Source organism: Pollachius pollachius (genome assembly GCF_949987615.1).
Source record: "Pollachius pollachius genome assembly, chromosome: 3".
NCBI classification, from domain to species: Eukaryota; Metazoa; Chordata; class Actinopteri; order Gadiformes; family Gadidae; genus Pollachius; species Pollachius pollachius.
The window spans coordinates 16,765,051-16,780,305 of NC_136936.1; the positions used below are offsets into that span (position 1 = coordinate 16,765,051).

Genomic DNA, 15,255 nt, shown 5'->3' on the forward strand with positions numbered 1-15,255 from the left:
CACCCGCAGCCAGCAGCCGGTGCAACACATTAAAGAGGATGCACTCTCAGGACAAAACCACTTGTGTGTGTGCTTTGCTACTGTGGTGGGACTCGCGCTGTTTGGAAACAGTTGGTGATGCTGCTATTGTATGGGGTAGTATGACTGAATTGTTGTGAAGTGTTATAAAGGTTTGTAAAGGCTGTTTCCAGCATCTGTGTGTGTGTGTATAATAAAGAGCGAGAAAAAGTGTGTGTGTGTGTGTATAATGAAGAGCGAGAGTAAGGTTGTGTGTGTGTGTGTGTGTGTGTGCGTGTGTGTCTGTGTTTGTGTGCTTGTATGTGTGTGTGTATGACTGAGAAAGAGAGAGTTTGTGTGTGGGTGGGTGGGTAAGTTTCTGTGAAAGTGTTATTCGTTGAGTGTGGTAGATGTGTGTATCAGTGTGTTGGTAACAGTCACTAATGCAGGACGAAGATCTCAGTCCAATATTCAGGCAGTGCCTGGCTAATATTCTCCAGAGCAATTTCTGGCAATGAAAGGCACACCAAAATTCGGTCATTATCATACAAGCTAAAACATGTGTTTTGTGTCTGTAGCATTGTGCGTGTTTGTGTGTCTGTGCTTGTGTGTGTGTGAGTATTCTTTTGTATACAACTCTTTTGATTCAAGACAACCTTGGTTTCAATGCTCTGAAAAAATGCATGCCCTTAGTGCCTCAGTCTTAAAAGTGCCATTCTGGCATTACTGCCACCTCTACGGTTACACTGAAGTACTATTCTGTTCCAAAGAATCTGAGAATAGACTACAGAGATAGACTACAGTTCCAGATAGAGAGTATGAGAGAGAGAAAGAGAGAGAGAGCGATTGAGAGAGAGAGAGAGAGGTATGGAACATGAGGGACGGCGAGAGCCTCTGTGGTAAAGTGTGCTGTGCTGTGTGAGATAGCGCATCACACACCAGAGGAAGAGGAGAAGCCCCCCTCGCCGGAGTCCCCAATAACCAGTCAGTCCCCCGCTGCAGTAAGCTTCAATGCACCATGGATCTGTGTGTGTGTGTGCGTGTGTGTGTGTGTGTGTGTGGTTCGTGGGGAGGGGGGAGAGGGGGTTGGGTCATTGTGTGTATGTGTGCGTGTGTGTATATGTTATATGTTTGTGTGTGTATGTGTGTGTGTGTGTGTGTGTGTGTCTGAGAGAGAGAGAGAGAGAGAGAGAGAGAGAGAGACTGCCCCTGCCTGGGGGATGCTGAGGGGCTTCTTCTTCATCTGGGCTAAATGGGGTCTAACATTCACACACACACACTTTGTGACGCACAAAACTCGTCCCAAAACACGACATAAACACGCATGTCAGAAGAACACTTCTGACATGCGTGACACCTAGACACAAAACCACAAACACACACACACAGCACACACACATGCTTGTGCAGGCCTCGAACAAATCACAGTGCCAGTCAAACAAAACATTCAACTCCATTTGTCCTCTTCAAACCCACTATCATTTAGAAAAATACTGCCCTATAAAATCCGGCCCACTTTAAGACAAATCTCTGCTGGGAAAAACTTGCTCAGGTTTGCTCTTCATAAAAAAACGCCCAAGTCCCCAACAATACACACACAAAAGCTCTCTAACACACACACACACACACACACACACACACACACACACACACACACACACACACACACACACACACACACACATACACACACAACTACCTCCACCCCTGCTTTCTCTTGCCACTCTGCTTGGATGTCACTGATGCTGCTGTCATTGTCATTACTTACAGGATGGATGTTTGAGCTAGTAACGGAAGGATGGATGGAGGAAGTGGTGACACAAGGTGAGAAGGGTGTGTGGGTGTGTGTGGGTGTGGGTGAAGCGATGCAACAGAGGTAAGAGGTGGAGGGACAGGGTGGATGGCAGATGGAGGCTGAGCTATAATCAGTCATTCTTCGTGTCAGCGGCCGACCATCATACCTAAGGAGCCACTGTCCTTTTCCAGACCTTGGAAATCAATAGGAATCACAGATGGAGGTGAGTGCCTCAGTCCTACTAGGTTACGGATTTTCATTATTTTCCATTGTCTCGTCTTATCTTCAGACTTCCGTATGGGTCTGAGTCGCTGACTTCTGACCTAGCATCCGCAGTAGGATTAAATTAAATGTGTAAAAATGTTGTTAACATAGGATGCCAGTACTAACAGGGTGAATTCCTATAAGCTTTAAAAAATAATGATACAAAGAAAGTGGTCTTCTTGAAAAGATCATAAGATAGGTCCTTCCCGGTGTCGTGAACTCTTCAACCGTCTCCGTGACAGCATGGTGCATGGAGCATGCAGTGTTTTTACACTAATATGTGTTCTCATTAAAGATAAAGGCAAGCTGGTGTGAAAACTGAGAAGGTGACTTTTGATTGGATAACACGCCACCATATTGAATGTTTCTGCCTGGCTGAGACTTGGCTTGGTGGCTTCCCTTGGCAGCTCTGCAGGGATGCTAGGAAGGCATATGCTCCCTATTTGTTGTTAAGGTGTGGAGGTGTGCATGCGACTCTTTGATGTGTATCTGTTCAATGTGCTTAAGTGTTATATTTATATTATTTTAGAGTTATTTAGATCCTTAAAGCTTATAATGTAACAGTACTTTCATACGCAAATCATTTAATGGTTCGGATGCATCTTCATGGGCACTGGGGAGCTCTATTTGCTCACAGTTTAATCCCAATTTTCTGTTTATTTGTATTGTTTTGTATTGAATTGAATGGAAGCCCAATTTAAAATCATACCACTGAATCACGTTGAGAACAGTAAGGATCGAAACGGGGCTAATCAAAGCCATAGTTTTTGCATCCATACATTTGATATTTGTTTATGTGTGTGATTATGTGTGAATTAGAGTACCTCCTTAAAGTGTGTGTAAGAGAACATAGAGCAAAGAGGGCAAAGAGAGACAAGTGAAGCATGTGTATGTATGTGGGCCCTATTTTAACGGTCTGAAACGCAAGTGAGAAGCGCCAAGCGCAAGTAGCTTTGTGGGCGGTTCTATGGCGATGTTGCTATTTTACCGGCGCAAAAATGACTCTTGCGCCCGGCGCAAATCTAAAAAGGGTTGGTCTGAAGTAGCCAAATTACCCGTAGTCGTGGTTTGGGCGTAACGTGCAACAAACCAATGAGAGTGCCACCTCCCATCCCCTTTAAGAGCCATGAGAGCCATGAGCCATCGAATCTGACGAGTTGATATTTTGACAGCGCGTCTGCAGTCTCCGATGAGACAGATGCACATGAATTTCAAACTTCAAATGGCTCAGTTTATGGCAAAATAATATGGCCTAATTCACACATGGAATAAGGTTTTCTTCCACAACTTCAGAAATACTGAGTCCTCAAATAAATTTTGGCTAAGTAAACTTAACACACATTTGATATGCGGTAAATGTGGTTCTATTTAATGATATACGCAATACATTATAAACATAGTTTCTTATCCGTATTGTATGCATTATCGTTATCGACTTGTGTTCCTAATATGCATGTGTCCCCCCGTTAATATACATTGCCATGGACTGTATTATGCGTTACGTGTTTAGTTTGCGTGTGTTTAACAGATGGACGCACACACGCACGGCCGCATTCATTAATTCTTTTACACATACACACACGCGCGCCCGCATTCATGCATTCTTTTTAACACTCACTCGCAGTAAAACAGTGTTTTCTCACGATGAAATACACATCAATCCTAAAAGTTATGGGCATGTACACGATGCCTGTGTCAAGAAAATATGTGTTTGCTGTACGGTGTTTGCAGATGCATTGATTTAAAAGTACAACTTATTACCGCTGTATCAGCTGTTCTTTCCCAAATAATTTACCAAGAATGCGTGGCTAGGTAGATGAGAGAAGCAAAGTGTATGCGCAAGGTGCACAAGCAACATTATGCATGCGCCCTTAAAATAGCATCTGAACAGCGCGCCACTGACTTTAAACCAGGTATTTCCTGGTTTGTGGCGCAAGTGATTTCTGAAACTGCAAAATAGCACCAGGGAACGTTTGCGCCAGAACACGCCTCCTCCTTTCGCCGAACCGCCCCTTGGGGCACAAGATCATTCCTTAATTTACCGACGCGTGGCGGTGGAGGGAAAAGAACGCTCTGCGCCAGTTGCAAACTAGCAACGACACATGCGCCAGTGAGTATGTCAATTGCGCCGGACGCAATTGACAAACACCCTGTGTGTGTGTTTGTGTTTTTTAGTGTGTTTGTGTGTGTGTGGGTGTTTGTTTGTGTGCGGGTGTGGGTGTGAGATCCATCGACAGTTGGAATCGTGCATTTACTACTTTTTTTGTCTTTCCCTTGTCTATTTCCAGATTTACCAGATGTTGCTTCACTCTGATTGGGTCCTTAACTCAAAATCAAACGCCTACGAATCAACGTCTATACCACGCTAAGCTTCTCCTTTATAAACATCTTAAAAGATTCATATATATGTTTGGCATATATTCATATGCCAAACAGGTGAGCTACCCACCTGATTGGTCTAATCTCAGCACCACCATCGCTGCTCAATGACATCAACTCACAAAGCCAGTCGGCCCACTGGCATCTCAGGAATCTCCCATATGCCTTTTATAGCTTTACTGCAGTCAGAAGTGCTTACACACACACATACACACATACACACACACACATGCATACGCACACACATTCACGCGCACACACTAACACAAACACACACACACACACACACACACACACATACACACACAGACACACACAAACACACACACACACATACATACACAAAGACACACACAAACACACACACACACACACATACACACACACACACACACGCACACACACACACACACACACACACATACTTACACACACATACATACACGGACACACACATATGTACACACATACATATTTGAAAGCTTTCCATGATGACCCATTATTAATCAAATGACAATAAGCATATGGATGTAGTTTACTGGATGCCCACGCTTGATTCAAGCTCTGGCTAAGCAATGGCCCACAGGCAGATGGTGGCGGCACGACAACATAGCGTCGGAAAACAAAAGAAGAAGAACAGCCCCCCTGTTTATTTATTGATATCATGTGTGGAGTTAAAAAAGCAATTGCTCATTAGATTACAATTAGGTGCTTTAAACTGTGTGTAATGTGATCGCAGAGTTTATTCAAACGAGGGCAGCGTAAAGGTTAAACATGGGAGGTTCAGATGCAGAGCGGAGGCGGTTGATGCAGACAATGTTGGAAGCAAAGGAAGGAGACCTTTTGGGTTGAAGACATACACACATGCATGTGCTTTTTTTTCATTTGTTTATTTAAAGAGTAAACAGCAAAAGGACAACTTTGTGAAATTATATTAATGGGATAAACAAATAACAATACACTAAAAGCAATAGTGGTATTGTCACAGTGAAGATTGCGATCTTGTTACGATAACCCTACTTTTACCTGATTATACTGAGTGGGAAAACCACATCTATTTTTCTATTACCAAAACAAGGTACTTGAATGTGATTCTTCAAAGTACGTTACAGCTCTAAAAAGAAAGAGGGAAAATGCAGCACATTAGCGAACCGTGTAATTTTCCTTGTCGGGTAATTATAAGAGAATTACAGGCTAAAGCTTAGTCTTAGTCATTTAGACAGGACCTCAGAGTCAGGTTCAAACAATTATCTCCTAAACTACTTTTCTTTTGGCAGTACAAAGGTAGCGTTTCATTTTGCTTTTACTGCCATCTTGCTCTTACTCTGCCTGTCTGTCTCTATTTATGTCTCTCTATATATTTTTTTTTCATTCACTTGTCTGTCTTTCTCTTTATCTCTCGCTCTGTATATGTCGGTCGGTTTTCTGACTTCCTCCCAATTACATTATGTTAACCCTTTTAAAGGCAGGCCCCATGCTGTGCTCTCTAATCCTTTTGTGAAGCAGCTCTCTTAACGTACCTCCTGGTCCCCAGATTTTTATCACAAGTGGACAAATCTCTCTGAGACGACACCGGCACACAGATTTGATATGGCACTGAAACACTTGTTTGGTTGCACTCATGTACTAAAACACAGCTCAGGAGGTAGAGCAGACATGCAGCAATAAGAATGTGGCTGGTTTGATTCTTAGTGTCAAGGTGTCCTTTTGTAAAACATTACAAGTAACCACTTTTGCATGTCAAAAATCTGTCTTTACAGCACAGAGAGCTGTGTGTGAGAGTAAGAGGCAGACTCTCTCTCTCTCTCTCTCTCTCTCTCTCTCTCTCTCTCTCTCTCTTCCTCACTTACTCAATTGAAACACACACACCTTACATTTTTGCTAAAATGTCTTGCATCTCTTTTTTCTTGCATCAAAAAGCATGGTGCAAATTTGGCCGATGCTGGTAAGATGCAGATAAAATGCCAATATTATCAGGTAATACCAATATTGGCCACAAAAAAGGATTTTGAACAGCAGTTTGTCATTACATTTTTCCTTTAATGTAAAGAAAGAAATGTTCTAGCAATCATTTCAATCCAAGTTTTTGTTTGTTAACTACATGGGACATTACAGCTTTAGTAGAGTTCTATGTAATCACGGAATCTTTTCACGACCATCAGCAGGTAAATGCTAGGATATGATTGCACTATCCACCCCTCTGTAGATCTCTCTCACATCCCTTTGCGTCCATTTAATCCCGCCATGTTTTGACTCTCTCTCCAACCATTTTCTATCATCTACTGCTGTACTTCTGATAGGGGCCCCGGGCCCCTCAGAGTGGAAGCGACAGACAGAGGCGGTGATTAAAAGTCGAGTTTCATCTGTTGGGAGAAGCAAACCTCAATCAGAAGCATTCTTATGGTGAGAAGGACGCTCTGTCGCACTCGGGTTCCCCCTTCAGCCTGCCTTCCCCACCCTCCTACTCAGCCCTCGCCTTCTCATCATCCCTCTCTGTCTTGTCTCGTCTCCCCCTGCACCGCCCTCCCCCCCTGCCATCCATCAGTCCTGATTCATCATCATCCCAGAGATTGTTCTGTGGCCAACAACTCTTGTCCCTCTCAAACCCCAGCCCGGAGGCCTCCTGGCTGACTTTTGAGGCCCCTAAAAGGTCAGACAAATAAAATTAAAATTAACTAACCCTAACCCTTTCTTTAAATGTGAGAACCTAATTTGATGTGTCTCTCACACTTTTTAAGTGTGCTTTTTAAAGGCAACCAATGATTCTAGCAAGACAGAGTCAACAGCAGAGCTTTCTTCCCATCTTTGGTCTCTTTTGATTTTTCCAGGATCTAGAAATGGAAAGGGTGACTTTGACCTATGTGGACCCTCCCTAAGGATTGTCTCATTTGAGGTACAAACTGAAATAGCCGATGATCAATCTGCACAATCCAATATGTGACTTGTAATTATACTTACATTAATACCAAGGGGCTGTGGTGTGTGTGTGTGCATGCACGCATGCCTGCATGCATTCTGCGTACGTGTGTGCGTGTTATAAAATAAAGCATATGGATTGTCATGAGTGTCCTTAGAAATGTCAACAAACCAAACCAAGCATTGCTGGGTCTATTTTTCGACCTCCTCACCTTGTAGCCTTTGTAATCCTATCGGTGATGCCTAACATGTCACCTTATGCTACACTGGTGCTGCTTTGTGCTGTATATTCAAATTAAAATGTAGCCTAGATTCAGCTTACGTAAGCAACATGACGTGCCAGCCGTCAAAAGGGCAGAGTGAAATGTGAATGAATCATGCATCTGTCTGTATGTGATCCAACAGCACCTCACCACCACTCTCAGGACATGAAAGGTTCCTTATATTCTTCTTGCTCCAACCAATTGAACAGGCCTGTATAGTAAATTACAGTAACTATAGTAGTAGCAGAGTTATTTTGGATGATCTCAGAGACTTTCACCTACAGTGATCTCAAATGGAGCGATCCCCCAGTCCTATTTAGTATGTCTTCCTGAACCCGGTGCACTTGGTTGGAATCTATAGTCGCTGGCTTGGTCATATCAAACGTTATGTCTAATCCTCAGAGTTCTAACCTGTTTGTTGTTTGACTGGCTCCGTTGATCCGAAAGGGATGAAATCCGACCGGCCCGTATTTCCAGTGATATTTTAGAAATTTGTTGCATGGTTGCTCTGGCCAATTGGTAAATCACTATTTCACCATGCGTGGCCTACTCACGATTTGTAGGGGATGTTTGTGTAACCATGTGAGGTGTGGGTGTATTCGATGGGATTCGGACGGATGCGTGCATGTGGCCATCCATCAGTGTTTATTACTCCATGTGCCGCCTGCCAGATAGTACAACTAACAACCTAAAACTTGGTTCATTCAGAAATCATCTGGCCTTATTTATTCACAGAGAAACTAGAAAATAGTCTTAATTCTTCACGGTTGGAGCTAACACGGAGGGCCTTGATACATTTGTCAATTTGCATTTGGCATGACCTATACCATATTTTATAAATCAAAGTAAATGTCTTGTAATAATATAATGTAATAAGACCTTATTATATTGTTATTAACATTAATTCGTGTTAATTAGACTATCAATAAGTGTTAATAATAAGATAATAAACATGTTTTTTGTGAGATTATAAGACTTTTATAAGCACTTTTTATAAGAAACTTCTTAACTTTTTATTGATTGCTTGATAACATTAATAATGGTCTTATATATAATAATGAGATTACGGGATCTAAAGCAGGAACCATGATAATAAAGGTTAATAAGTCCTTTATTAAACTGCTAATGATGCATTTTGCAGGTACGGGATCTAAAATGGGAACCATGCTTAATTAAGGTTAATAAGTCCTTTATTAAACTGCTAATTATGCATTTTGCAGGTACGGGATCTAAAGCGGGAACTATGCTTATGAAGGTTCATAAATCCTTTATTAAACTGCTAATTATGCATTTTGCAGGTATGGGATATAAAGCGGGAACAATGCTTATTAAGGTTAAGAAGTCCTTTAATATACACTTAATAACAGTTAATGAGCACTATATATTATCAATGTTGATAAAAGGTAAAATAAAAAATACATACATAGTAAATACAATGTTAGGGCGGTGAAGCACATCTTTAGAAAAAAAATAATAATAATAATTTTACGTATTCTTGAACATCAACATTTAAAAAAAACGGACTAGACAAATCTGAGTCGGGCTTCCCCATGGCCTCAGGGGACGGTTGGGAATTCTTGTTACTGTATAAAGAAACACAAAGAACATTGACCACAATAGACAGTTAGCAGACAGGTTACAATAAGCATTAAACCGTTTAGACATGGATTCATGACACAACTGTTAGAATTAGATATGTTTGGTTACCTAGTTTCATATGATAGCATAAGCTAAACGTTAGCCAAAGCCTCTGAAAGAAAGTAATGTAAGCCAAAAACGTTTGCTAGCAAACAGCTAGCTTGCTAGAACCAGCTACCGATACTATAGCATTACATTCTTAAGCTTACCAGAGAGTCATCCTCTAGTTTGGACCTCTTCCTCTTATCCATGTTTTCTGTGCTTGTTCCTGTCTTTTGTCTGTCAGTTGTTTGGTCTTGGGTGCTTGTGCCGACGATTCCGACATGTTCTCCAAACGCTCGTCAAACACTTCATCAAGCATATGCATCAAGCCGTCATCCACTTGCATAAACAGATTTTCCAGTTTAAAACGACCTTCAAAATAAATACTTTTAAAGGATATATTATATGAGGCACACAACAGATCACACTCGCTCAACATGTGCAGACTTATTAACCTTAATAAGCATTGTTCCCGCTTTAGATCTCGTACCTGCAAAATGCATAATTAGCAGTATAATAAAGGATTTATTAACCTTAATAAGCATAAATAAATGCTTAGTAAAGTTTTAACAATGACATAATAGGTAAGTTAGTAAGACTTAATAAATGGGGTTGTAATGCTTTTATGAACAACTATAAGAAACTCATAAGACTATTAATATTATTAAGCAATCAATAAATAGTTAACACGTTTCTTATAAGTGCTTATAAAAGTCTTATAATATCACAATAAACATTTTTATTATGTCATTATTAACACTTATAGATAGTCTTATTAACACCAATTCATGTTAATAAGCATATCATAAGTGTCTTACTACCTATTAACAAAGGCTTATTACAAGGAGCTTGATATAAAGCGTTACCAATAGTTTTTTTTGTGTGTCAAAATATTCACAAGGACAATCAGAGAAAGTTTTTTTTGTATTTTTTTCCATCTAACAGAATACAGCATGCGCTTATGTCTAGACGGCTGTGAAAATTAACTTGTTACGGGCTAACAACTCACTTAAAATCTCAATATAACGTTGTCTGTGCTGTACTGTACATAAAACGTAGCACTGCAAATATAAATGCTTCCATAAATAGAATTCTGTAAGATTACATTCAGACATATATTCCTTCAAGATTAAACTTCTTTTTAAAACTTCCTCCCTCCCAGTGATTCAAGGTAGCTTGCCTCAGTTTGGTAGCAATTGATGACCAAATATGGGCACAGCCTTACGTTGTTCAAAAAACAGTGACGCTGCGTCACTGTTTTTTCTTTCTTCCCAAAACTGGTCGGAAGTAAACATAAATAATTGTCTCCTCTGCGAAAAGCCTACCGTCCAAATGTGTTAAAATCACTACTAAGTCTAAAAGATAACACGCTTTCGATTGCTCCTTCAATTGCTTTCTTTTGTTTTGCAATTGTTTTTGAAATTTGGTAGACCGCTCTGCTCCTTGCATCGTGGACTGAAACTATTTGGATAAGCTTCAACGTGCTGGAGGCCAGACGGATCTGAAAAAAAGAACTGGAATGGGAGCTAGCGAAATTAATATGTTCCCACGAGGCTATAAACCCCTGTGTTTATAATGGAAACATGCACGATAACTGTGTTGCTATGGAAAAACTAGGGTCAAACAGATTGAAATGAATGTTCAACATGTGAAAAACCTCATGACAATCTGGCTTGACATAAACACTTTTTGGGTGAGTTGGTGCCTACGTGAATGTGTATTTAAAGATGTTTTTTTTTATCATGACTGGCCGGTTTTATGTGAGGCAGAGAACTCTGGTTTGAATAGGTATTATTTAGTGGGCATCAGAGAGCACTACATATGACAGGATGCAGGTGGATTGTGCACGTGTTTGTTTCGAACGGAACAAGGTTAAAGTCTCGGATAGAAAATGAGCCTATATTGTTGTTTATATTTTCTTATCCTTTCTTATTGAATACCCACAAATGCTATCAGTGAATCAGTGCTATTCTTTCTTTCTTTACAGACATAGATTACCATCACTATAGCCCCATAGCCCCCCCATTGTCTCTTTAACCGACAAAACAACACACCCAGTGGAGGTGCTCCGAGGCCAAACGCACGTACTTCCGAGAAGATAAATAAAGAGACTTTGTTGCGCTGCCTAAGCTGAGTGATTTCGCCCCCCTCCAACCCTTTTCGGTGTTCCCCCCACCCCTCCCCCCTGCAAATATGATTCCACCTCCAGGTGGAAACGTAAACAATCCTAATCCTCAAAGTTTGAGCAGAGTCCCCCCTCTGTGACACAGTGGATGGTTTTTGTTCTTTGCGTGACATCAAAGAAATAAATGATGGCTTGTGAGTGCGGCACTCCGCAGGAGGCCGTGTTCATGTTGAAAGTGGAATACACTCAGCGGCACCCCAGGGCTATTAACCAGGGATCGGGGATAAGCCTGTGACGGCACAGCCCTAATAATAGCCTGCCATGTTAATAACACACCCACCACTTTGTTATCACACTGGGAATAATAGAGACGAGATCTCAAGCACAGTGACGGTTTATATTTTGTGCTGCACGTGAGAATCTGTGGAGCAGTTTGTGACCGCCCAATATCCGTATCGCTGCGTTGCGAGAAGTCAACCAACACGATGAAGAAAATGGCTCTCAAAGTTTTATGTCGGCAGGCTTCAAAAGGAATTAGGCAATGGCCCGGGTTGTGACAAGCACACCGACAGGACTGTGTTTGAGTATAGGGGAGTACACCCAAACACACATGCACACAAACACAAGCAAGCGCACGAGCACACATGCAAGACAATGCACCCCTCGCACAAACAACGTTGTCTTTCATGTGAGTGTTTTGCTGCTCTCTCATCTTGCTTTACCCCTTTGTTGTTTTCCGTCCATCAGCGACACACTTATATCCGTCCGTCTGCACTGTAACAAAGAATGCTTGTGATTGCAGCTCACTTAAAAGAACATTGCCTGCCAGACGGGCACGGTGGCGCAGCACACTAAATTAGAGAGGAAACGCGAGCGCATCGATCTCTGAATGATGGAAGTTGGAGGTAAAGGCTTGCTGCATGACGTGGCGTTTAATGAAAGCACATATGTGTGAATATTATTAGTATACCAGGGATGGATTTTATAAGATACTTTCATGTCCTTAACTTCCCGAAACTTCCCCCTCTCTCTCTCTTTCTCTCTCTCTCATATGGTTAAATGACACGTACACATACACATGAACACACGTACACATTAACATTCAGACACAGAAGCGTGTGTTCACCAGTCACCTCCTTGTAAATTCTTCCCAGAAGATTGCCGCTTACAGTGGAAAATTATTGAAGGTCCCCACGGCCAGAATTAGATCATTACATTTATTGCAGGCGGCGTAATAACATACAATTGTATCATTTCATGTGTGGTTAATGAGATTTGGCAAGGCACAGGTAGACAGATCCCTGCAGGTGAAGACCATATTAAATAGTCTTTAGCTGCAATCCCCGATATTCAATTATCCATCTATCTGTATATGAGGTAGATGGCATATACAGTACATACACAGCACCTATACAATTTTATGTTGATGTTTACATACGTCTTTATATATATATTTGTCTTTTTTATATACATTGCTAAATTGATTGTACACTGTATAATGTTAAAAGCCACTGCTTCTTCTCTGCTCTGTTCAGAAGCTGGTCTGCCACTCCATTGTGAATGGCTCATCTACATGGACTAATATGGGTGTAGCATCTACTTTCAGCTCCTGGAGAGGGAGAGGGAGAGGGGGAGAGAGAGAGGACTTGATCACAAACTAAGCACTGTTCCTTTACAACATATTTGTATTTGACCCTTGTAACGCACATATACACACCCACACCCACACAAACCCCCTCCCCCACACACACACACACAAACACAGGGATATTACACTGCAGTATCAACCGCCTGTCTGTTGCAGAACACAACAAACCTAAGCTGGGCTCCACGTCTCTATGTCTAATATGTATGTAGTCAGTGTAGATATTACTTCCATGATGCAAATAAGTGTATTTGTACACAATCCCAATTGGGATAAACACTATATATATATATATAAATACGTTCATAAATATAATAATATCACAATAACTAACCCAAATACTACAACGACTATACTACTACTAAAACTGCTAGTACTACTATTACTACTACTAATCCTGCTACGGCTACTACTATTACTACTACTGCTACTACTACTGCTACTACTGCTACTACTATTACTACTGCTACTGCTTCTACTGCTACTACTTGTACTCCTAGTTGCCATGCTGCTACTACAACAGCTACTACTCCTGCTTCTACTAATGATAATCGGAATCAGAATGATAATTACTATACTGGCATGAAGGCAGACCCCCTCACCTGCGTGGTCGTGTTATGATCCGGTACCAGAGCGTGCACTCTCCCCTCGGAGTCGGTCAGGGTAACCTGCGTCACCAGCGCTGTCCCCGCCCCCCAGACCCTCACCAGGCCCAGGGTGAGCCGGTCAGCCGCGGCCAGGCCATTGGGCCCCCCCTGATTGGTCAGCTTGCTCTGCAGCAGGGTGCAAGAAACAAGCGGGATGTTGGAGGAACGGAGAGTGATGGAGATAGAGAAAGAGAAGACGCTGTTTCGATTATCGGAAAAGGTTTGAGGCGTCATATTAGGGATGATCAGGTCAGGGTTTTATTTTGGGTTAATGACCAGCTCACTTTGCAATATCCCGCTTGTTACTCGGCTAGTTCCTAAAGAAATCGATCAGTTGAGATAAAGTATAAAAAACACAAATTATTATTCTATATTCTACAGCTATTTATAAAATCTTTTCGATTCTACTGTTGGAAATAGCTTCCATGGCAGCATTCTGCTATACAAAAATACCAGACCGTTTAATGCTATTATTTACCAATCGCAATCGCGTTTTCTAGAACGCTGGGTAATAAGTAACGGTGTGCGGTTATTGAAAGATAATGATGACAGGGGGGCTAAGAAAGGTTTGCCTAGAAAAAGTTCATTATTTTCCAATAACCGCACACCTCAGAGTGGATTATCCAGTTTATACCATGGCCACTTGTGAATCATTAAAATAGGTGTTGATTCATATTTTTGGTGTTTTCTGTTTAAAATGTACAACCTTTTGCTTGAAATATTTGTTGTTCTTGGAGACAAAAAATATCGGACCAGAGACGTATATGTACATAGACCGGTTCGAATAATGCCTGAAATGTAATCAGTTAACATGCTTCATGTGGAATGCAGACGTTGCTTTATAGACTGCGCAATTTCACAAACAAACAAACTACTGCACACAAACTACACAAAACTTAATTGTAGTTAGCAACTTTGTGGGCAAATGTCACATGTATTTGTGAGCTAGCATCACCGCGTCAGAGGACCAGCAGATCTGTGGTTATCCATGCCAGGGTTTCAACATAACTTTTGACGATGACTGTGAAGATTTGAATAGATTGGTAATTTTAGTATGTTATGAGTTAACAGGGTTATTTGATCTCATAGCCAACTCATGTGAAGTTGAGGAAATGTTGAGCATTAGTTGAGGGAACAGTGATGAGACTCTGCGAACTCTGCTGTGCTATTATCATGTTACGACTACGTTCTTGGCTGTGCAGTTATCAAAAGTCCATCAACAGCCCTCCAGCCAATCAGAATATACTACTCACCCCGGCCATGGTATAATTAATGATTGACTGTATACGATTCTTTCAGTGGCAAAAGCCCTCATGAATTGCCGATACAACTGAACCCAAAATGGCAAACAACTCAGTAATCTGCCAGGCAGCAGTGGCCTCATTGCCCAACTTATCTTCTCACGTCTGCCCATTACACACACACAGACACACACACACACACACACACACACACACACACACACACACACACACTGACACGACAAACACACACACACACACACACACACACACACACACACCAAAATACACATTTTTCTCTCT

At 41.4% G+C, this 15,255-nt stretch overlaps 1 protein-coding gene across 1 annotated transcript in view; it reads right to left on the minus strand.

Moving 5' to 3' along the window:
• Positions 1-12,950: 12,950 nt before the first annotated feature.
• Positions 12,951-15,255, minus strand: part of si (sucrase-isomaltase) — a gene marked incomplete at both ends in the record, with an annotated part of 63,634 nt that continues 61,329 nt past the window's right edge. The window contains 2 exons of the mRNA XM_079733716.1: positions 12,951-13,028; positions 13,667-13,837. Of these exons, the coding sequence (XP_079589842.1) occupies positions 12,951-13,028; positions 13,667-13,837 (249 nt within the window). The remainder of the gene's footprint in view (positions 13,029-13,666; positions 13,838-15,255) is intronic.